The 23,262-nt window shown below is 45.3% G+C and overlaps 1 protein-coding gene across 1 annotated transcript in view; it reads right to left on the reverse strand.

Moving 5' to 3' along the window:
• Window positions 1-1,430: 1,430 nt before the first annotated feature.
• LOC146772499 (uncharacterized) overlaps window positions 1,431-23,262 on the reverse strand; it is a 37,045-nt gene continuing 15,213 nt past the window's right edge. Inside the window, exon 2 of the mRNA XM_085637004.1 lies at window positions 1,431-2,582. Coding sequence (XP_085493130.1) covers window positions 1,431-2,564 — 1,134 coding nt within the window. The 5' untranslated portion in view covers window positions 2,565-2,582. The remainder of the gene's footprint in view (window positions 2,583-23,262) is intronic.

The raw sequence follows: 23,262 nt of genomic DNA on the forward strand, positions 1-23,262 counted from the left end.
ACATGGGTCGCTGCAGTGAATTAGGTCTGGGGCCTGCATCCCCTCACTTCGTAAAGCACAACGGACAAAGAATGCCGCATCAAGAGACCTTCAAAAGCTTAAGGAGAAAGAACATAACGCTCCAGCATTGGCTTTTTTTAAATGTCTACTACTCAAGAAAGCACGAAGCACAAACAAAGCGTTTTGTTAAATCTACAAGACAACGCACTCTAAACGGCCTGACTTCCTCTTCAAAAGTTTCTCTACGATCAACCCAAACAGTTTACTCCATTAACTTTGGCTCTTCTTGTGCCAATCCCATAGCTCAGGCCGCCTGGGGTAGGAGATGGTGGCATTTTGGTTGAGATGGTCAACCTGGGAAATTCTCTCCTAGAATCAATCCACTGTGTGTCAGGCCATCCGGGTTAAGATAATTGGTGAGAACGCCGATCTACTCATATGTACACAGTCAATGCTACAGTTCTTCACAGACCTTTTCGTTTATGGCTCCAAGATGCCTCCATGAGATTGTTACACCTAAAAGTCAATTTTAATTTACTTCAATCTAACCTCAACCATTTTACTCCAACTCATGCCCATCCTTGAATTGCTCTTTTAAAATAAAGAAAGGTATGATCCCTCCATTTTTTTAAAAGACTCTTGGGAGCCCTTAAAAGCATAGAAAGTCATCAGACTACTCAGACGAAGCTTGAAATGTGGTCCATTGTCCAATATCTTTGTAAAGTCACTTTGGCTTCATGTTACTGATGTGGGCAATGAAAGGCCTGGAGTTGGGGTTTCCTGCAATAGTGGTGCTATGTAATAAGAGTTCATCAAGAACATCATGTAAGAAAAAAACAGCATAACAGTAGTCTGTAATTCGCAGAAGTAAAAAAGTATGCATTAGTTCAAACAGAATGTTGCTTCCTATTTAAATAACAGTATAAACTTGGATGAGGATCCCGGTACCGGAGGGGTGGATCTATGGTAGATTTGGGGATATCCTCAATAGATCAATTTGTAAACAAGGAATCTAAATGGAATTAATTTATGTAGGAATTGGTTATTTAGAAAATCTGGCCAAAATTCAGCCCATCTGCACTATACGGGATAGCTCTACGGCTTGCTGTACAGGCTGCCTCATATCGGCATTAATGCAATGCCGACACAATGTCTTTAGTACTCCAATGAGTGTCAACACAACACACAAATGCAAAAGTTAATGGTTAAATATTCACAATATGCCTCCTTGGTCCATGTGCAAACCTGCTCCAAACATACTTTTAACAATGTCTGGCTATTTTACATTGCTTGATCCTTTTTCTAGTTTCAATAATATAGACACATATTAGGAAAATTGAGGTTTTGGTAACAAGGCCACATGCATGTTTTTTGACCACTCAATGTGAAGAAACTCAATCTGAGCTCTTAAATGGGCTCATGTCTGCAGTTCATGCTGGGAGATTGCTGTTTGTGAAAGCATTACTTCCTGCATAAGCAACATTTGGGTGAAAATGACTCGCGAGGCCAGAGTTGTGGTAGCTTGTGTTGGTTACGGGATACCACAGCATGGTTTCTGGGAAAGCATTCACTGCCAGCGAAGAGACATCGTGCCAGGTAATCCCTGGGTTCCTCTTCAGCCCATGTCCTGTATTCGTCGTTACGCTGCTGAAGGCACTGGTTTGTGAGATTGGAAATGGAGGGATCTTTGTTAGATCTGAGAGGAGTTCATTCTCAGTACCTCTGATTGAGGAAACAGGGAAATTATGCCCATCAGCCACTTGTGTCTCTCCACTTTTTGCTTTTTTGAGCTTTAGTTTGTAGGGCAGCCTTTTTGAGAGCAGCTGCTCTGCATCTGGCAAATTTAGTGGAGACTCTGTTAGACCATTTCTTTCATCCCTGCAAAGAGATTTGTTCATGATGAAGTTGTGGAGGGGCATATTAACACCCTTCATTGGGTCATTGATAGGTCTGATCAGGTTTTTGGGCTCAGAATTCAAGCAGTCAACCATCAGTTCTTTGTTTGGAGACATGTGGCTCAAGTAGGGATTTTGAAGATTACAGGTTCTTGCGAATGATAATTCCCAGGCTGGTGTTAGACCATTGGACACCAGGTTCGGCCACATACTGTAGCCCCAGATGTTAGGCAGAACAGGGGTTATTGTGTGGCAGGAATGTGCTGTAAAGGGCTGGTGGTCCTTCATCAGCATCTCACACTGCAACTTGGCTAACCTAAGCTCAGCCTTCAAGCGTGCATTCTCCTCCATGATGGCCGTCTGCTTCTCTTCCATTGCCAGGTCATTCATTCTTTTTTTTTCTCTGGACCGCTTGGCTGCATCATTATTCTTTTTTCTTTTGTCCCAGTAGCTACAGTCTTTTTTGTCATCCGGGGTGAATGATTTTTTCCTTCGGGTGATGCTCAAGCTCTTTTTTGGAGCAGGTCTGATACCCATGGGGTTGCCAGCAACTAGTGTAGAATGTGGGTAGTAAGTGAGCGGCTTATGAGACAAGTCATCTTGAGTGCTTTCGGCCATTGAGATGGGTGAGGGGTATTTCAGTCCACGATTGGCACTGGAAGTCAACATTCTTCTGTTTAATACAAGCTACAATAAAAGAACAAGGAAAAATGTTTAGGATGCTCAGTTAATGGCATTCTAATGAACTACACATTCTAAAGAACTACACATTCTAAAGCCAAACACATTCTAAAGAACTACACATTCCAAGGAGCTACACAATCTAATGAACTACACATTCTAAGGATCTACATGTTCTAAAGAACTATACATGTTATAGAACAACACATTCTAATGACCTACACATTCCAAAGAACTACACATTCTAAATACCTATTTATTCTAAAGAACTACACATTCCAAAGAACTACACATTCTAAAGACCTACATATAGAGCAGAACAAAGAGCACAGTTTGTGAAATGAATGTCTGACCACTAAAGAAAGCTTAAACTTTGACAAGAGGTAAATGTTGAATCATGATGAATGAACAGGTTAGTAGTTAACATGGCAAGGATCATGTGACAACTCAGTGTATTGCTTCTGCAGACAATGGAGGAAAATAACGCTCAAAACATTTGGTACAGTATTCTCTCCTCCGCTACTTAGTGTTGTAATGACATCAATGAAGCTTTAAGCAAAGTGGTGTCAGAGATAATAAGGGCTTTTGATATTATTGCCCCAAACAAAACATCGATAATCCATGATAGAACTAGCCCGGCTCCTTGGTACTCTGATAACTTAAAGGCGGAGAAAGCTTCTTGCAGAGTTAGAGAACGCAAATGGAGGAAATCAAAATTAGGGGAAGACAGATTGGCCTATCATATAGTACATAGGATGTACCTTAACCCCTTCGGTGCTCATGACGGAATGGTTCCGTCATGACCCACGGTTGAGCTGTGCTCATGACGGAACCATTCCGTCATGAGCACACCCGCGCAAGATTCCGTCAGCACAGCGGCGGAATCTGCGCAGCATCGAAGGGGTTAAGAACTGCAACATAGCAAGACGAACATTTCTAGCCACCCGAAAAGATGAGGCAAAGTGTTCTTCCAAAGAACTCTTTAGGATTCTTAAGGAGTTCACTACCCCAAGAGCCGGCAATCTTGCTTGCCCCCACCTCCCCCCCCACCCCCCCCCACACACACACAGGAATTCTGCGATGAGCTTGCCAAGTATTTCAAGCGTAAGATAGACAACATCTATGACTCCGTTGAGCAGGGATTGGAGAACAGGGAAGAAATCCTAAACTCAGATAATTCCTCCCTACCGAGACTGGAGATCTTTGCAACTATTAGTATGGAGCAAGTTCTACCACTGTTGAAACATATTAAGTCAGGCTCCCCTTCTGATGTGGCTCCCCCCCCCCCCACATCATTTCTGACCTAGCAATGGAGTTGGTAAATCCAATTAGTGAAATCTGCAATCTCTCTTTAGTAACCTCCTCCTTTCCATCAAAATGGAAGAAGGCATTTATTAAACCTCTGCCCAAGAAACCCTCAGCAGATTGTGCTGACTTATAAAACAATCGACCTATTTCTCTTCTTCCCGGCTGCTCAAAAATAATGGAGACCCTGGTCAACCGACAACTTTCAGACTATCTGGAACAGTACAATCTTTTGGACTCCTCGCAGTCTGGCTTAGTCTGCCTTAACAGAGGTAACAGATACTATCAGGCTGCTGCTAGACGAAGGGACCCCTACAATGTTGGTCATTTTAGGTCTGTCAGCAGCCTTTGACACCATATCTCACAGAATCTTATTAAATAAAATGCGAGAGATTGGTGTCACAGGGATGGCATTAGAGTGGCTGCAGAGTTTCCTATCCGATAGATCTCAATGTGTACAACTAGACACCCTTGTTTCCCAGAGTACAACAGTGGACAAGGGTGTACCTCAAAGCTCCATTTTAAGCCCCACCCTGTTCAATATCTATGTGTCGTCTCTGGCCACCGTTATAAAATCTTGTGGGTTCCAAACCATCTCTTATGCGGACGATACTCAGGTGATAGTCCCCATAGAGAAGGACCCCACGGTGACCAGAGACAGATTTAAGCGTTGTATGCTAAAAATAGCCACATGGATAAGAAAGAACTACCTGCAACATAATTCCAACAAAACTGAGATCTTATTGTTTGGTAAAGCGGAGGACTTGTGGAAAGAGGAGTGGTGGCCTGGGGAACTTGGAGAAGCTCCCACCCCAAAAAATGGGCAAAAAATCTGGGCATTTTAAATGGATAATAACCTATCCATGGAGGCGCATGTTAAGACTCTATCAGGCAAGTGTTTTGGACTGATGCGCACATTATAAAAGATTTTCCCTTGGATTCCTCTCTCCACTAGAAGGGTCCTGATACAGCCACTTCTAATCAGTAGACTAGATTACGGAAACGCTCCCCTAGTGGGGATGAGGGAGGACCTGCTCTCTAGGCTACAAGTCGTTCAAAATACGGAGGCACGCCTAGCATTAAATAAACCAGCGCGTACTCCTTCTCTACCGTTATTGAGAGAGTTACATTGGCTTCCTATTAGGAAAAGAGCAGTTTTCAAACTCTTATGCCTAGTTTTTAAAGCACTCTACGGACGGGGACCTAAATACCTAACTAAGAAATTAGAATGGTACACCCCGGTATGACAGCTAAGATCCAGTGGCCAAAAGCTCCTTCAAGCGCAGAGAATTAAAAAAGTTAAGATGGATGGCCGAGCCTTTTTGCCACCTGGCTCCCAAACATTGGAATGCGTTGCCAGAAGATCTGCGGTCTTGTCCCACCTTGATTATCTTTAAGAAACACCTAAAAACTTGGCTATTTAACTGAATACTTCTGCATGAAGATGCCTGCTTCCCGGGCGCCGAGAGATCCCCTTGGGGATGATTTGTGCGCCATATAAATAATAAATAAAAATAAAATAAATTATGCAGCATCAGATGATGCTCAGCTCACGATACAGTTCCTTCTGGATTGATGTGCCCAGAGCAGAAAGCCATTACTATGAACTTCGACGGTGGTCTAAGTCGCGAAGCAAAGCACTGAATATTACTGAGGACATTTCTACCACCATTAAATGTACAAAAAGTAAAGTCAAGTATTTAAGATGTTCACTCACCTAAGTAAAGATACACCCTAAGGTCTCTTCTTAGTACTTATGTATGTATGTATGTATATCTTTATGCATGTGGTATTTACATTGTTCGAACTTAGCTAAAAGCAGTACATTGGTGAATAGTGTCAAACGCTGAGATAAATCAGTGAGGAGCAGCTGGTCTCTAGAGCCAGAGTGGACTATTACTGCGTCAAGATGTAGTGCTTTTTACCGTGGTATGTCATCATCACTTACCTAAATCCTAAAGAGCTTGGATGGAGCTGTTCTGATGGACTGGCGAATGTCATTACAAATCCTGGCCATAAGAATGCTGAGAGCAACCAGAGATGGTGAGATTGTGATCCAGATATGCGGAGTTGGTGGTTGTTTTGTCTTCGAAGATGACCAGCAAAAGGAAGAAGGTGGAGTCCTACCAGGGTGAGGGTGCAGTGGTCAAGTTTTTCAGGCCCTTGGCCAGGTATGCAGTTGAGTAGACACTGTCCTGAAGGTTATCAGTGTTGAATCTGGGAGACCGGGTGTTGCCACCATACAGATGTAATTGTACCAGCGCTTGGACAGCAGTTATGAAATCACTTTCTGAGAGGAACAATACCCCTCTCTTCAGTACAGCGCTGGTACCAGGCTTTCTTGGTTCTCCCGGGGATGTGTTGCTTGAGTGGGTGGTTAGTATCCATAGTAAGCTTTAGTGATTTGGCAGTGGGTGAAATCTGGGTAGGTGTATGTTGCTAAACCAGTTTTAGACTAGTTTTTTGTTGTTGTTCTTGGCAAATAGTAGGAATTCTGTTTTCGATGCGGCTTATCTCGGTTCATCTTCAGGGTGGTGATAGACCTCTCACCCTTGGTGCTAGGCAGGCCGTGCTTGACTTCTTGGATTCTGATGGGGAGAAAACTGTCAGGTGTGGTTGTGTAGTTCAGTATATTAGTTAATTGTAATGCTTTTATCAGGGAGTAGAAACCCAAGGGCTCCTTGTAGAGTTTGAAAAGGAGCCATGACAGAATTCTGGGGTGCTTCGGAGGGGTGATAGGGAGCTTCTGGCACTTGGGGGTGCCCTTGTGTAATAACTGGTATTGATTGATAGGTAGGAGAAAGCCGGTCAAAGATGCTGCCAATAAATCCTATTCATCACTTGTGGTGTGGATAAGGATGGGACGGTCAACGGAGTTGAGGGCGATTAAGAGGTCCAGCAACATCTGGTTGTACGACTCATGTTTATCTGTGGTCAGAAGGGCATGTCTTTGATTGTAAGCTGTCTGGCTGTCTCTATGCTGCAGTGTGATCTGAGTCTGCATTGATAACCATGCAGGACATGACTAGTGAGGATGACATATTAGTGTTTTGCAGAGACTGATTATTTGGTGTATTTCCCGAAGAGAGGGGCTAAGTGAAGGGCCAGTATTTTGCAAGGTCATTGGGGTCTAGTGTTGATTTCTTCAGTCTCAGGGCCTGATTTAAAATTTGACGGACGGGTTCCTCCTTCACAATGTGACGAATAGCTTGTCTACCTCATTACAAGTGTCATGGGTGATTATGCACTTGCTAGAGGACAGACAGGATAACTGTCATGTTTGTGACAGTGTAATTCATCTACCAAGCTCTAAATAAGGCAGAATAATGTAATGCTGGTGGAAGCATAATTTTCCATTGAAGGTAGTATAGCTTCAGATGTAGGAAATCCCTAAAATTGCATAAAGTATGTCCCATACTGTGGCATGCCAAATGTGTTAGACTTGGACCCAATTCTCTTGAGGTCTTCATACACCTTCAGTTTGCTCTTTGTCCATTGAGCGTACATAATTCCTTGGCTAAGACTGTGAGTCACGAGAGTGCATGTCAGAAGGCAGGCTTAAAGTCCCCATTCAAGGAAATGCATTTTTATTTCCACCCAAAGCAGGAGATAGTAAAATATAAACATATGCTATGGGGCAGTAGCTTAGCAAGACAGGTATGGGTCACAAGTGTCCCCTGTTTCAAACACTTTCCTACTCCTGGCCTGCACCTGATAAAACCAGGCACAGGCAAGCAGGGTCAAGTTGAGTGCTTTTATGAGCTAATTCAACTGTGAATGAGGAGTGCATTTACAAATGCACTTGTGTTACTGAGTATGCCCTATACTGCATGTACGGTATCACTCGCACGCACTGAAGTACAATTTGTGGATTGATCTGGGTTTCCAAAACTGCATAATTTTTTGACTTGTGTGTGCATCAAGAATATGCAAGTCAAAACATTATTGTGAATCAGCCCATTTTGTATTCACTTAAGAATGGCATGTGCAGCGATCACATTTAGGCATTAGGTACTCCTAATAAACTCTAGAGTGTCTATATATGAACAATAATTTTTATGACAGACATATAGCCTGAAGCACATACATCCCACCACATCAGTCAAAAATGTACACTTATGCATATTTTAAATGAAAAAGACAACCAGAACCTGTTTAAGAACTGCTAAAAATATTGACTACATATGATTTGGTCATTTGGTCTTCTAGCACAACCAGATATTTGTGGCATCCTGCATGTCTGTGGATTGGTAGTTTGACCTGTGAATACTTGGGCAGCATTTCAGCAACCCCAGATGACTTTTCTCTGCTCTCTACTGATGAAGGGTTAAACCTAGAAACACATCTAGAGATAACAGCACTACGTGCACCTACTTTGGTGAAAAACTACTGCAACTTTTAACCTCTTCTGTGCCCATGACGAGATAGTCTCATCATGGAGCACGGTCGCGCAGTGCCCATGACGAGACTATCTCGTCATGAAACCCACCCGCGTGGGAAACGCCCGGCACAGGAGGGGGAAAGGGCGTGGCACCGAAGGGGTTAAGTAAGCGTACTGCATTTACAGAATGCAATGGGGTGCACTGAGCTGGGATGAGAGGCAGTGTGCTCCCTCCCCCCTTGTAACTTTCTTGCATACACTGGTGTTCTCATTGTAATGGTACTAGACTTGACGCAGTACCACCCACTCCAACTTTTAGGGCCTGATTTAGATCTTGGCGGATCTGGTCTCATCGTCACTTTTCCGACGATTTCCCCACTTGCCTACTAGATGGTCCACCCACTCTATTTAGATGGTGGCGGTTCGATCACCGAGAGTCCGTCGGAGTGCCGCTGTCTCTGCCAGAATATTCCTCCCACTTCGACGGCATCATAGGCAAAAGCGGCCGTCGGAGGGAGTCCAGTTAATTTTACCACCGGGCTAATTACGGTGTGCCTTTCCGTCAAGGAAATTGTGTTGGGTAAACCTCCAAATCTGAGTTGATGAAATTGAGGGAAATGAGGTAGAAACGTACCTTTTTTTCTGTTTTCCACTTCCGTTTCCGACTTGAACTTGATTGTCCAAGTTCTACCTTTGCTGCTGCTACTTGACCACAAAGCTAAGCAACTTCGTTGTCACCGTAAGCTTCTTTTTTACTTTTTTCCATATGAATTGTCTGTTTACATTTGCTCTGGTGCATTTTCACATTGGTCTTACATGCAATTTTATTCTTATGTGTAATGTATAATTGTTAATTTTGAAACGTATTAAGGTACAATTAACACACCTGTATTGACTCTTAACAAAATTCCACTTGTACAAATAAAAAAAGTCTAAATTTGTGAGTAAATTCTATCATGAAATTTTGTACAATTACCAAATAACATGTAAGAAAAAAAGGTGTAAAGGTAGGAAGGGTAGTAGAGGAGCGGCTTTTGGAGGTAGAGGGAGCTGGAGTGGGTAATGTGCTTGTGTCTGAATGTTTGGCAGTTGCATGTGGGTCTGGTACATGTTATGTACGTTTGGTATGTTTTTTAGGCCGGTACTTGATAATGTGGTGAGTGTGTGTGTTTGCTTTTGGTTGGTGTTAGTTTGTTTGTAGGTGTGCTTTTGTGTACGTGTGTTGTTTTGATGACTGTGTTTTTGTAGTGGGTGTTGTGCTTGTGGGTGTAGTTTCAATAGTGTGCGAATGCTGTTTGTGTATGTTTCTTTGTGTGTTTGTGTTTATATGTGTGTGTTATTGTGCTGCTTGTGTCTCTTGGAGTGGGTGTCTGATTAAAAGTAAATATGCTTGGGATTGGGGTTGGATTTAGGATTTGGGTTCAGGAAGGACCTTAGTTGGGGCACAAGGTTGGGCTGGTTAGGAGGCTGGAGTGTGTGAAGAGGCTGCTATGGTATATGTTCAAAAAAGGGCACAACACATAAGCAGCTATTTTTAATGTAAACACTACATGTATGTTTAGTGACACATTAAAAAGTGTTATTTACCGGTCTCCACTCCACAGGGAACTCCTGCCAGCCCTTCAGGATTTGGGATCTGCAATACTTTCTCCTCCCAGTAATGTAGTGGTAAGGGGGGCTGGGAGAACCACCACCAGGCCTCTGGGACTCCAGGTGATGACTGAAGGTATGCAGGTGACAACAATTGGCACAAACATATTAGGTGTGTAATGCTACCATCCATCCTAAATTCACAGGAATAGTACAATGCTGAATGTGTCTTGCGATGGACTCACTTTGTCAAGAATCTGCCGCTAGCACACTGCCAGCACAACTGTGAAATCTAAATAGGATCTGCGCAAACCCGCCGCTCTGACAGCAACAAGTACTGTTTGCTAGCAGAGAAGCCTGCAACGTCGGAGGAGGTGAGCCGCGTACATGACAATAAACTGTCTGTTCACGCAGTCAGTCGATCAGCCAGCCCACATCTAAATACGGCGGGCGGGAATCCGTAGCTCGACGGAGTACTAGTAACCGTCACCACAGAGAAACAATGGGAGTCCCGCCAAGATCTTAATCAGGCCCTAAGTCTTTGTAATGTATTTGCATGGCAAAACATGATTGGCAGTAGTGATGATATAGACATCACCACTGTAGTGCTCTATAACGCTTTCAAGGGGTCTTGGTCTTGCGCAACAAAAACATTAAACAATAAATAATGAAAGACACAAGCAAACAGTTAGTTCCAGTTGGTATGGGAAATCCGCAGGCTCACAAAGTTACCATTGCTATGTTGTCATGTTATATTAATTTTTAAAACACAAACATACACCAAAGCGTACTGGTGATATTAGAAGACATAACGCAGAACTAAGAGAGACCTAAAAAGAAAGTAAAAGATTGAAAAGCCTTGTTTTTAGCAGAAGAGGTAAAGCAAGGAGACAAGCAGTTCAATTATGGACTTTACAAATATGGACTCTCTCCATTTCAATTGAGGTATTTCAAAGAAGATTAAACTAACTGGAATGATGAGGATCATAGAATATTTTTTTCGAAGTTTTCAAAAATAAAAATTCATCAAATATATGTATCAGTCTAATGGAGTTTTTCTATAAACGTATTCAAAGGTTAATATTCAAATTAGATGTTTTCAAAACTTCTTTTTCAAAATTTCTTAAATGTTATGTTGTTATGCGTTATAATTAAGGAGATTTGAATCGATTGGTATTCTTCGGGTAACTTCAGTCAAATTTTAAGCTACCAATAAATCCAGTTGGTCAAATAATGTTGTTAGTGATTGTCTGAACTGACAGTGATTTTTTCTGCTGGAATGATCAGAGATAAACTGTTCAGCTGCCCTTCAGCTTTGATAAATAAGGCATGGTCACCAAAAGAAGCACAACGCATCCTGGGAATTTTGGAAGAGAATGGTTGCCAGATTTAAGGGTACGGGCCGGGAGATGCAAGGTGAATTTCTTAGTTAGGAAAGCTTGTATTTTGGTATAGATTGCTCTGCAAACAATTGCCATGGCTTTAAAATAATCCTGGATAGAATTGGGAGTCAATGCAAAGTTCTTGACAGGGGCTTCTCTAGATGTCTTTGTAACCAATTAGGCACCATGTAATAAAATCGATGAAATAGTATTATCAGGGCTGGCAGGTAGATTGCGCTTGCGTAGTCCAAGCTGGATTTTACTAGGGTGTTCATAACTATGATGTTTAGAGCTTTAGGGCTGGCTGAGTAATCAGCATGATCCTTTTAGGATTCTAAGCTTCTGAAAGCTGGTCTGGGCCACTCAGGGCTACATGTGGTTCTAGTGAGAGTGCATTGTCCAGAAGGACCACAATTTGCTGACCACTTTGGCTGGGGTAGATGAAGGACCCATCATTTTGGACCACCAATGCTGGCTGTGGTTTGTGGAACCAGAACAATTTCCATCTTGGCTGGATTCACAGACACCCACCAGTGAACTGTGGGTTGGACTGTGGTGAGAGTAAGGAGACTTTGGCTGCACTGCTGTTTCCCCACAAGACAGGAAGGCCAAAGATTAGCTGTGTATCATCGGCATACAGGTAGAAACTAGCCCCTGCAGATGGAGTGACGTGAGAGGTAACGGTCAAGGTTAAAAAGTTTACTTAGGAATCTTTCCTTTTTACCTATCCTATGGAAAACATATCTAAATTCACCATTTTATTTTGTAAACACGTTTTATTGCCTTTTACATGTCATGTAACATAACCCTTTCCAGGGTGTCAATGTGCAATAAAAAGGGAGAAAGAAACATAACCGAGCCACTGTATTTGTCGATACCCTTCTTTGGTCCCATTCGTAAATGTTGGCTATAGTGGTCACATTGCTATCCAATATCAGTACAGCATATATGCAAGAAATTCCCCCCTCCCCTCTCCCGCAACAATAAACTAAAACATACCTAAATTCACCATGGTTGTCTTCTTTGCAAGGTTGTTTATTTCCTCGATTAAAGCGACTTTGTATTAGTGTTTCTTTATTCTCTTCCTTTCTTCTTGCTTTAACACTCCACTAACCCCTTTTTCATCTAATGAGAACAATTTACTTATATTGGTCTGTAAATCGTGCGGCCATCTTTGAATAGCAAATTTAATTCTATTGCTATAGTTGTGGCTACTGCTATTTTTAAACCAGTGCAGTAAAGTTTCCTATTCATTTTTCTTTACTGAACCTTAGAAAATACTTTAAAAAATATATAGTCAAAATTGTTGTTGCCAGGCAATGCGGTTTCTTCATGAGTATAATTTATAAATCTTTACCATTTCTTTAAAATATGGACAATCATTGACAGACATTGAGAATTATGCCATACTTAGGGGCAATCTTAGTGAAGGGACTCCGTCATTTTACATCAATAAGGGCGTTAGCAGCGACATTGAGCTGGAGGTGCTTGCAGGCGTCAACAATGCGATATGTACTAATGTCGGCGACTGCAACACAATTCCGATACCCAGATATGTTTTCAGGTGGTTGAAGATTAAAAAATGTTTCCCACCTACTAAATCAGGACTTAAACAACATCATAGCCCTGGAAACCTGACAGGCGCTACAAAACACCTTTCCAATTTAAAAAAACATTTCATACCACGCCCTCAAGGAGATAATAATAACAATAATTTCGTTTTTAGTTACAAATTCTATTTAGTTGTTTTTTTGCATTTATATTTTAGGTTACTTCAAAGCATAGTGTATCTGTAGTTGGACAGAAAGTGTTGAGATAACAATCTCACAAAATGGGTGAGACTGGCCAATCCGGCTCAGCCAGAAATTCTACGTTAAAGTCCATTTAAATTTCCCTAGTAGAACTATTTAATATGGATGCTCAAATTACTGAACTCTTTAAAATTTGTTAGGGATTTCTTGATCAATAGGGGCACTCAAGAAGCTCATTCCTCTGTGTTTGACAATGAAGTGTATGAGACGAATGTACAATAATTTGTCAAAAACAGGGTAAAACAGTGGTAGGTCTGAAAGGAAACAGAGGTGGGAATGAAACAACAAGTGGTATAGAATTATATGCTGGTAAAATGTCTCTGTGAGCTGGAGGCCTGCCCACAGACCAAGTGATTTGAACACCGGAAGGGGTGAGTCACTTTAGCCTTACAAACCTGGCAACATTTTTTTTCATCAACCTGGGCAATAGTCATTCTATTTCAGTATCAAGAGGAATTTAATCTTGTGGTGAGCTGTAGATTCATAATTAGCATTTGGAGGATTAGATAGCCGTACTCCACATTCAATTATTTCTTAATTATTTAGAAAGCATGGCCTAGATGTGGGACTCAAAAGTATGTTGTATGGTGGCCAAAAAGTATTTACTATTAGAAAAAATGCCATGAATGAAATGTTTTAAATTTTTCCAAATGTCATGAAAGGGTCTCAGGTAGACATTAAAGAAGGCAATGTGGACAGGGCGCTAGGATCGATACGTAGATCCCTCCCATTCTGCGCTTGCTGCCCATCTCCCATGGGGCCGAGTGGCGATCACTAAAATGGTCGTGCTGCCACAATAATTATACTTCTTTGTGGCACTTCCGCTCGTACTTCCCTTACTTCTTCCGATAATTGCATGGTCTCCTGCTGGAGTTAATATGGGGAGAGGCCCGAAGAAGGGTGGCTCTTGCCACTCTGCAGCAACCTTTGCTTGAAGGAGGTCTTGGTGCGCCTAGTTATGAAATGTACTATGAGGTTCCCTACAGCGGTCCTCACGTGGAAGTTATGGCCCCAAATGTTAGAAGACGCCGCATTCCGTAATTCTCTGTCCGATACAGTCAGAAACTACTTCACAGAGAACGGGACCACTGCTTCCTCGATCCTAGTCGAATGGGACGCGCTCAAAGCAGTCATAAGAGGCACAGCGATCAGTGCCACAGTGGGCGCAAGACAGGAAGTACATAAAAGCCTAAAAGTGGTGGCGAATAAAATGAATGTGTTAGAACAGGAAGCGGCGAGCGACCCTGTAAAAACGGCTTCCCTGCAAGAGGTGCGCACACAGCATGCTGAGTTGCTAGAGACCCTGAGGGGTATTCGACCACAGGGCGTACACCCAGATAAAGCACACAGATGTAGATAAATCGGGGACACTCCTAGCTAAGATACTGAGGGATGACACACCGACTACTGTAATCCGCGATATCGCCACGCCGGGGGGAGACACGGTTGATACCCAACAGGGCTTAAACGAAGCCTTCTACACATACTATGGCACGCTATACAGTAAGCCACCCCCAATCGACAACACGCTCATAGACGCATTTCTAACAGATCTGCCCTACCCCAGCTCACTACAGACGCACAAGAAAACCTGGCAGGCCCTATCACGAGAGACGAAATAAAAGCTGCTATCAGGGAGCTTCCACGCAATAAAGCGCCGGGGCTGGATGGTCTACCGGTTGAATTTTTTTATACATATTCTGAGGCCTTAGTTCCCCAGTTGGAGGAACTGTATAGCACATCACTAGAGTTGGGTCATCTTCCCCCTACTACCATGCAAGCATTACTAGTTTCGCTTCCCAAGAGGGGGAGGGATACGACAGACTTGACGAGCTATCGCCCACTATCACTTTAGGCAACAGAATATAAAATGCTAAGTAAAATATTGGCAAGTAGGCTCCTTCCTTATTTAAACATGCTGATACACATGGATCAATGTGGATTGATCCCAGCACGCAGCACGTCTTCAAACATCAAAAGACTACATCATATAATGACAGCTACCCCGAGAATTTTGTAAATGCTGGATGCGTCTCACTAGATCTGAGACAGGCGTTCAATACCCTCATAGGGGAATACATGTTTAAGGCCATAGAGAAGTTCGGCTTGCCTCCCAAGTACCTCCAATGGATATGTCTACTATACGAGGTCCCTACTGCGCGAGTCCGTAGTGGTGGACACATATCACGAGAGTATCCAGTTTACAGGGGTACAAGGCAGGGGTGCCCCTTGTCCCCACTGTTATTTGTGCTTGCGCTGGAGCCACTGGTGCATAGATTGCGCCAGGAGGCAAGCCAACTTGGGATTCAGCTGGGCAACTCAACACATCTGATATCAGTCTATGTGGATGACATCATTCTCTATGCATAGGATCTAACGGGTGAGCTTGACCCAATCCCCAGAATTTTCTTCCGGTTCGAGTGCATATCGGGCCCAACTATTAACGAGGCAAAATCTAATGCCTTCTTTTTCCGAGACAGTGCCCGCCCTGATGAGATCGGCTTTGGGCCGTACACCCTACCGGTGGCACGACATACGTTCAAGTATCTAGGCATACATATATACAGGTCTCACGCAGACATGCTTGTTGGCAATCTTACTAGAGCGATCAGGGCGATACGACCTAAGGTTGCCTTCTGGACTTTGCTGCCTCTGTCAGCAATGAACCGTGTGGCAGTGTCAAAAATGGTGGTCCTCCCCGCCTTTTATATTACTTTACCAATCTGCCAATAATAGTTCCTCCTTCTATCTTTCACATTCTGGACACCATACTCCTGGACCTAATTTGGGGGGCTGGACTACGTAGGGTGAGCCTTAAAGAATTGCAGCTAGAGACAAACAGAGGGGGACTGGAGGCACCAGATTTCCGAGCATACTCTTATGCGAGCCAACTACAATGGCTGCCCTACTGGACTGCGGGCCGCAATTTGCAAGAGCTAGGATACACCATGCAAGATATCAGCCAGGGGACCCTGCACACATTATTACTACCAAAGAGAAAGATCACCCCAAATGCACCGCCTTTACTGCGAACAGCGCTGTTGTGCTGGACAAAAGTGCCTCCGTACACGTCCCGCTGCCTTCCATATGCCGATAACATCCCGCTGTTGGGGATCCCAATACCCAGTGGAAGGCTCACGAGACGCAGGATTCCGGCCTGGTCTGACGAAGGGGTTGACACGGTTGGAGCACTATTCAGTAATGGAATCCTACTGGACCATGAGAATTTTGTACGGGAAACTGGGGTGCCAAATCATTTATATATGCTGCACGTTGTGATATCACAATATGTGAGGAAACACTGAGCCCCTCAGAGAGACGAACCCCCGTCACACAAATTAGTTCGATCACTATACTACATGTGAAAGGGATGACATCTCATCATATGGCTTTACGTCGGAACCCAGGCGCATGCAGCGGTGCCCCTCACCGACCTACGAGCCAAATGGTCTGGAGACGTAGGACGGGAGCTGTCCAATAAGGAGTGGGCCGGTATCTTAGAACATCCCAAATAAGTGACCGGCAATGCAAAATTTAAATTTATACAATGCATGGTTCTCCATAGGGCCTACCTTGCCTCATGTCGCCTACAGCATATGCTCCCAAACACACAGCATTACTGCCCTCGATGCAAGTCGGAAGATGCAGACTTAATTCATGTTATGGTCATGTTCGTGCCTCAGAGGTTTCTGGGAAGAGGTCCGACGTGGCATGGAGGCACCTACACACCTTCACATTGGGGATTCCGTCGCGGAGTGCCTGCTAGGTCTCCGCAAACGCACAGCCCCTAGAAAGTTCAACTCCGATTCCTACATCTCGCTCTCATTATAGCCAAATGGTCCATAACCATGAGGTGGAAGTCAGTAAAACCCCCTGCAATCTACACCTGGCACAGTGAAGTAGTGCACTGGGGCGGAGCCGAAAGCGCAGCTATAAGACGGGAGGACGCTCGGGGGCTGCGAAAAAAACAGATATCCAGGGAGTGGGATGTTATGCCAGAAGCCTTCAAAGCCATAGACCCCGATCCCCTATCTAGCACCCCGAATGCACAGAAGAATACATTGACTAGCCGTAGCGCCAAGAGATGCAGTCTAAAGTAGGAACAGTCGAGATGCACAATCACCAGAGTTAATACCATTGTACAAGATAGCCTACGACGCAACACCATATCTGAATATGGATAAGTTGGGCCAGAATGGAGGGGGAGGGGGCCGGGGGTAAGGGCAGTTGTTGCTAGTTAATAATACCAATTTAAATATCGAAGTTTGTGATACCGTGTATATGAATGACAAAACGATAACTGTATCGATTCAACTACTGGATATGGAGTACATGCGACCGACTACTGTAAAATACCGGATCGAAAGAGATTTAACTTGTATATGTCATCAATGGATGCACTGGTTATAAAAGAAAACCAATAAAGTATGTTTTAAAAAAAAATTACTACATGGTGGCACAGTTGCAATGGCCTGTTCGATGGCTGAACAAGACAGCAAGCCCCGAGGAGATGGCCATCTGCACAATCCTTGGTGGGATGAGGATTTACCCAAGGCTGACTGATCCGGCAAACCACTCACAGTGGGAGGCGCGTCAGATGGCGGTGGCTCGGCTGTGCTGGCAGCGATTTGTGCACGACAAGGGTCCCGTATTCTGTGCTCACAGTCAATAACAATATAGCACCATCCAGGGCTCCGCGGAGTGATGCGCAGCGATGACCTGGAACCATGGAGGGAGGCAGGCATTGACCACTTGGGGGATCTCTTCCATGATGGTACCTTTATGCCTTTCGAAGACATCATGGACACATATGGCATAGGAGCGGGTCACTTCCTGACATATCACCTCATATGACGCAAAGGGGCAGATTTACAATAATTGGCGCATCCCTACATATTAGCAGTGATGCACCAGTTCTTTTGCATGACTCAAAAACCCCCTTGCACCACCATGGATGCGCCATATTTACAATGCGGGCGCACCATGGCGCACGGTTAGACAGATGCGTGACGCATCTGTCGCCGTAAGGGTGACGCAGTGCTGGAGTTGTGGCGCAAGCTCGACGCAACTCCAGCACTGCTCAGGGGTGCTCTATACCTTATATGCTGTGTCACACCTTACGCCTGCTTCGAGCAGGCGTAAGGATCTGACGCTGCAGGGACGTAAAAGTGACTCCGTGAAATCTTGTAGATTTCACTGCGTCACTTTTACGGGGCTTCCTTGCGAGGGAACGCCCACCCTGCATACATTGTACCTGGCGCAGGTATAATGTAGCGCAGGGCTTTACAACGTGACGCATCTCACTAGATGTTGTAAATATGTCGCATAGTGGTGCATTGTTTACGCCGCCACTGCGTCACAAAAGTGAAGCAACGGTGGCGTAAAACTGTCGCAAGGGGCTTGTAAATCTGCCCCATAGTGCGCACCCCCTGGAGTGTTGGGGAGGCGGAACCATCTCCATCACCAGTGCTACACGTTCTCATTACACATGCCGGCATGCGTCGAGCCATCTCAACTCTATACAGGACATTAGATTCCAGGACACCAGGGGGCACAGAGGGAGCCTGAGCAGGCGGAAGAGTGTTCTCCCACAACAAGGCTTTGGTCTGAGGGCTCCAGCACGCGAAGGAGGTGTCTCCAAACTGGCTTCCTCCCCTGACTGCCCTGGGTGCAGGACAATTGAAGATGGATTCTACCGTATGGTCTGGGAGTGCCCAGTGTGGCTGTCGGCCTGGACTGAAGTCACGGCTATTACCACGGAACTTGCAGAACATACCCTCGCACCCACTCCTGAGTCCGACCTCCTGGGCCTCTGGCCCAAAGGCGCAGAGCACACATACCTGCACAGATTTATAGACCTGGCGTTTGCACTATTTAAGCATCAAATTGTGATGTCGTGGAAGGCGGTCACTGCTCTAGACATACATTGCTGGCTATCCACAATATTGAATGGCGCACGCGCAGAAGCAAGTGCACTCCAGCTGCTGCGCACTAGAGAGGTGACCGCCTGGGAGGGGGGGGGCGGGGGGGGGGAGACCTACATTACCAGCATTGAGGCTAAGAACGACACCCGCCCACCCTCAGACACACTCTGGGGCTTATTTACAATGCCCTTGCGCCACTTATGCGTCATGGGAAAAGTGACGCACAAGTGGCGCAAGGGGCTTGTAAATCTGCCTCTCTGTTCTCAGCTGCGGGGGACATGTCGGCACCCACACACTGGAGTCTGGTGGAGCCCCCCAAGGTACAGGGGAGGGGAGCGACCCGAGGGAATTTCTGAGGAACCCCAGAGGGTGTGACACAGCGGCGAGCTCCACACCTTTGCCCAACCACTGGCTTTCATCACACTTCCTCAGGTGGCATGCAGCCCAACTCGCCGGCACCAATGCCCCTTACCCACGACGGCACCACATTGCCCCTGACACACATCCGTAATAATACCCATACCCCTGACCACCCAGCATGCATCACGCAGACCGCACCATCCATATGCTCAGCGGACTCCACTGTCACGTGTCTTCTGTTCCTTTCATTTTTAGGTCTCGGCTAGCGAAGGCTGCGCTTGCGCAGTCTCGCTCGCGAGATTTAATGACTTTGAGTGACTTTTAGAAGAGGGGCTTGCTCCCGCCCCTCTTCTCTCCTGTTCTCCATTGGCTGGCCTCTTAAATGCAGGCCAGCCACTGGAGAAGAGGTCCAGTCACTCCGTTGTAGCCCCGTCCTTTTCGGATCGGGGGGCGTGTTTTTTAAAGAAAGTCTCATTCTCTCCTCCAGCCAATGGCTGGAGGAGAGAAAAGACAAACACGCCCCCGAATCCGAAAAGGACACTGCGTTTCTCCGAGGCATTTCTACTCTGCCTTGGAGAAAGGCGGTGGTGTCTTCCGGTGCCCTCGGCTTGTTCAGGCTTCTAATCGGATAACTTTCTTATCCTTCAGTGGTTAGGTCTTCCCCCCCCCTCCCCCAACACAACTCCCGGTCACGGCACAGCTAAAAGGTCCCACCTAGAGGATTTGTCAAAGCTCGCCTGATTGTGCACGCGGCCCGCCTTGGGGAAGCACATTTCAATAGTGCATCCTGCCTCTCCTCCTTCCCCCCTCGCCAGACACGCATGAAGCTGTCGAGTATGCTAATGAGCCCCTCTCCTGCCTTTGAAGTTTCTCCCGTTATCTGCGCTGTGCCCGTTGCCTTTTGCTCTTCATTTGTTTTAACAAGTTTCAGTATGCGCATTGTAAAGCCGCACATGAGCTCACGCGCTCCCAGGCAGCATGCTTTCAGACACATGAAAGTCGTGATGAAAGCGTACACATATTGCTTCCATAAATCTCTCCTTTTTGGCTCACATTTCTTCCTTCCGCTATTCCACCCACCCCCCTCCCCCCTTTTCTTAGCTCCGCTTGCTCCCTCCCTCCTTCCTCTGCACTTCGTGCTCGCCCTCGTTTCCTCTGTCTCATTCCTTGCTTGGTGTACCTCTCTGCCCGTCCCCCTATTTTCGCTCTTTAGCAGTCTCTTCTTCCCTTCTCTTCCCTTACCTGGTTGTCGTCTTTTCTCCCTTTCTAACTTTATCTCTCTGTCACGCTCACTTATTTTCCTATCCCTCTCACTCCCCTCCCCTTCTCTTTTCTACTCTTGCCCCCCCTCACTCGCTGTCTCACCCCCCACCTCTGTGTCTTAATACTCTGCGGTAAGAGGGGCCAGTCACGAGCTTCCAGGCTCCGCTTTCATCCTCGTCTCTGTTAATTATTCGGTGGTCAATGATGAAAAGCCAAGACTTTTTTGCGCTACATTAGCACATTAAAAACAGTTACCCAGCACAAAAATTAATCAAATGCCCTCCTCAGTTGCTTGGTCTGATATTTCTACCCCCTCCATCATTCCCAGAAACGTCGGGAAATAAATTTCAGCGCTCCCTCCCACTCCCTCGCCCCACAGCCCCCAGCTCAGCTGGATGTCAGTTCACAAGGGTTCACTATTGGAAGCCGAGGCGGGGACAGAAAGCTGCTGTTCCCTGGCCGGCTCTGTGTGCCTGGTCAGCCGCCAGCTGTGCCCTGCAGCTGGCAGGAATCTCTAGCCCCCATCTAATGTTAACCGATGGCTCCATTTGATATGGGGCAGCATGTTGAGATAAACCAGAACTACCATTCCCACAATGCTTTGGCTGCTGAATAGAAGACCATGGCTGGTAAATAATACTCGACATTTGTGGTGTAGCTAGGGTACCCTGGGCCCTAGTGCAAGCAAGGACAAAGGGCCTTCTGACTGCTGGATGGGTAGTAAAATAAAGCAATCAGTGTCCCCCTCGTATATCTGGGCCGCTATAAGGAGCTTGTGTTTGGGCAAGAGAAAGTGTCCTCTTGAGCGCCTGGTGAAATCAAACCGACAGATTGTGTGTGAGGGGGGTGGCAATAGGTAGGGGTGATGACGAGCACAGGCATTCCGAGTGCGCCTGTTCCCGGAGCAGCATATGCCACAGCGGCTCTTTGTCTGCTCGTCTCCGAGACGCCATCTCAGATGCGCGTTACGGCTCTTGCAGGTCTGTACGAAGGCTGCACACAGCTGCCCCCTTCCCTCCAATGTTGCACCCAAAAAAAACTCTTTAATGGAGTTCTTCTGCAAGCATACTTTACATGGTTAAGCTCTCTTTGTACGCCATATTAGATAGACCTCGAGGGCTTTTTTCTCACTGACCATTCAGAGACAGTGCGGGCCGTGGGTGAGAGCGACGGGCAGCGCCATTTCACAGGAGCCCGCGGTCTCCTGCTGCGCGCCTGTCTCTGCCGGAATCCGGACCCTAGACTTGCAGTAAGTTTCTCAGCTCTTAAAGGATAACAGGCGTTGTTTGCCCCCGAGCATTTGCAAACTGCTCTGACATGTGATCTCCCTACCCAGCATGGCGCTCATTAGGCTGATTTTCAATACAAAGTTTGTATTATCAGCCGTCTCTAAGGGAATGGGCGGCTCTGCGCACCAGACACCGGGTGACTCCGAGTGACTCATCTTTATTGGTTCCTTTGTCGGGGAGACAGTGATTGAGATGGCAGGGATGCGGCCTACCTGCCCATTTCATCGGGTAAATAGTGAAGAGAAATGGTGTGTAATTAATTGACAGTTAATATCGGCCCTGTTTAGTGTTCATCAGACACAAAGCGGGAGACGCTACCCAAAGGAACAAAGTAATGAGACAACCTTTGACGGGTTAAATTATCAAGGAACTGTGTGTAATTACCTGACAGTTAAAAAGGGGACCGTGCAAGGTATTTATGGGGTCTAGGATTTCAGTTTTGTGGGGGGCAAAAAAGAGGATTGGAAAAAAAAAAGACAAAGAAAGCAAACTACAGTGACAATGCAAATTATATTTTATGACTACGCCTTCGGGCCTGATAACTGGTGGGAGCAGAAGGGCGCCGACATGAAAGAGACTCTGAGCCATTGTTATCACGATTTACCTAAGAATGCCACCTCTTTACTTAATACAGTTTACACGAACTGAGCGAACAAAGGAGCGCGCGAAAGAGTTTATTTCAAGAGCAAAGACAAATTAACTGTTTGCAGTGATACGTGGATCTGCTGTTTCACTGTTTAGAAGTTTGTGGTTATGTAATAACGACTACAGAATCAACGGTTGCAACGCATTGCTTTCTAATGATACAGGGGTGAGTATTTACAACACGCACTGCCCAACATCTCAAGAACCCGTCACCTTTAACTATGTACCTAGCATGATTAACCATTTGCACTTAAATATTTTTACGTTAAGGTAAAGCACAATTATTTTAATGTTTAATCTAATGAAGCATTTTATAGCGCAAAACCAACCTATTTAAATGGCCTCTTGGCCCACTTTAGAGTTGTAAGCCATTGGATAGATTGCCCCATATAATATTTGAAGTAAATTTGGTCAAACGATTCTAAGCCTTCTTACTTGTTTGTGTGCTCATATCTCAATTTTTTCTAAAAACTTTTACTGACTGATGAAGACAGCGACTACCTCTGTCAGTTTAGCATGTAGATTGTTCCGCTCCTTCATGGTGTGGGGTAGCATTTCTGCCTTACTCCTTCATTTATTTCAAAAAGAGTTTACGTGTCTGTATTTTAAAGGAGCCCCTCAGAAAAGGGGGGTTGCCTTGCCAGGGTTCAGTCTCTGCCGCTCTGCCCTTCAGATGTGTGAGGTGAGTGTTATGTCGCTGAGACATCGCCCCCCCCCCCCCCCCCACATTAGCAGA

The sequence above is a fragment of the Triturus cristatus genome, chromosome 12 (assembly GCF_964204655.1).
Source record: "Triturus cristatus chromosome 12, aTriCri1.1, whole genome shotgun sequence".
NCBI classification, from domain to species: domain Eukaryota; kingdom Metazoa; phylum Chordata; class Amphibia; order Caudata; family Salamandridae; genus Triturus; species Triturus cristatus.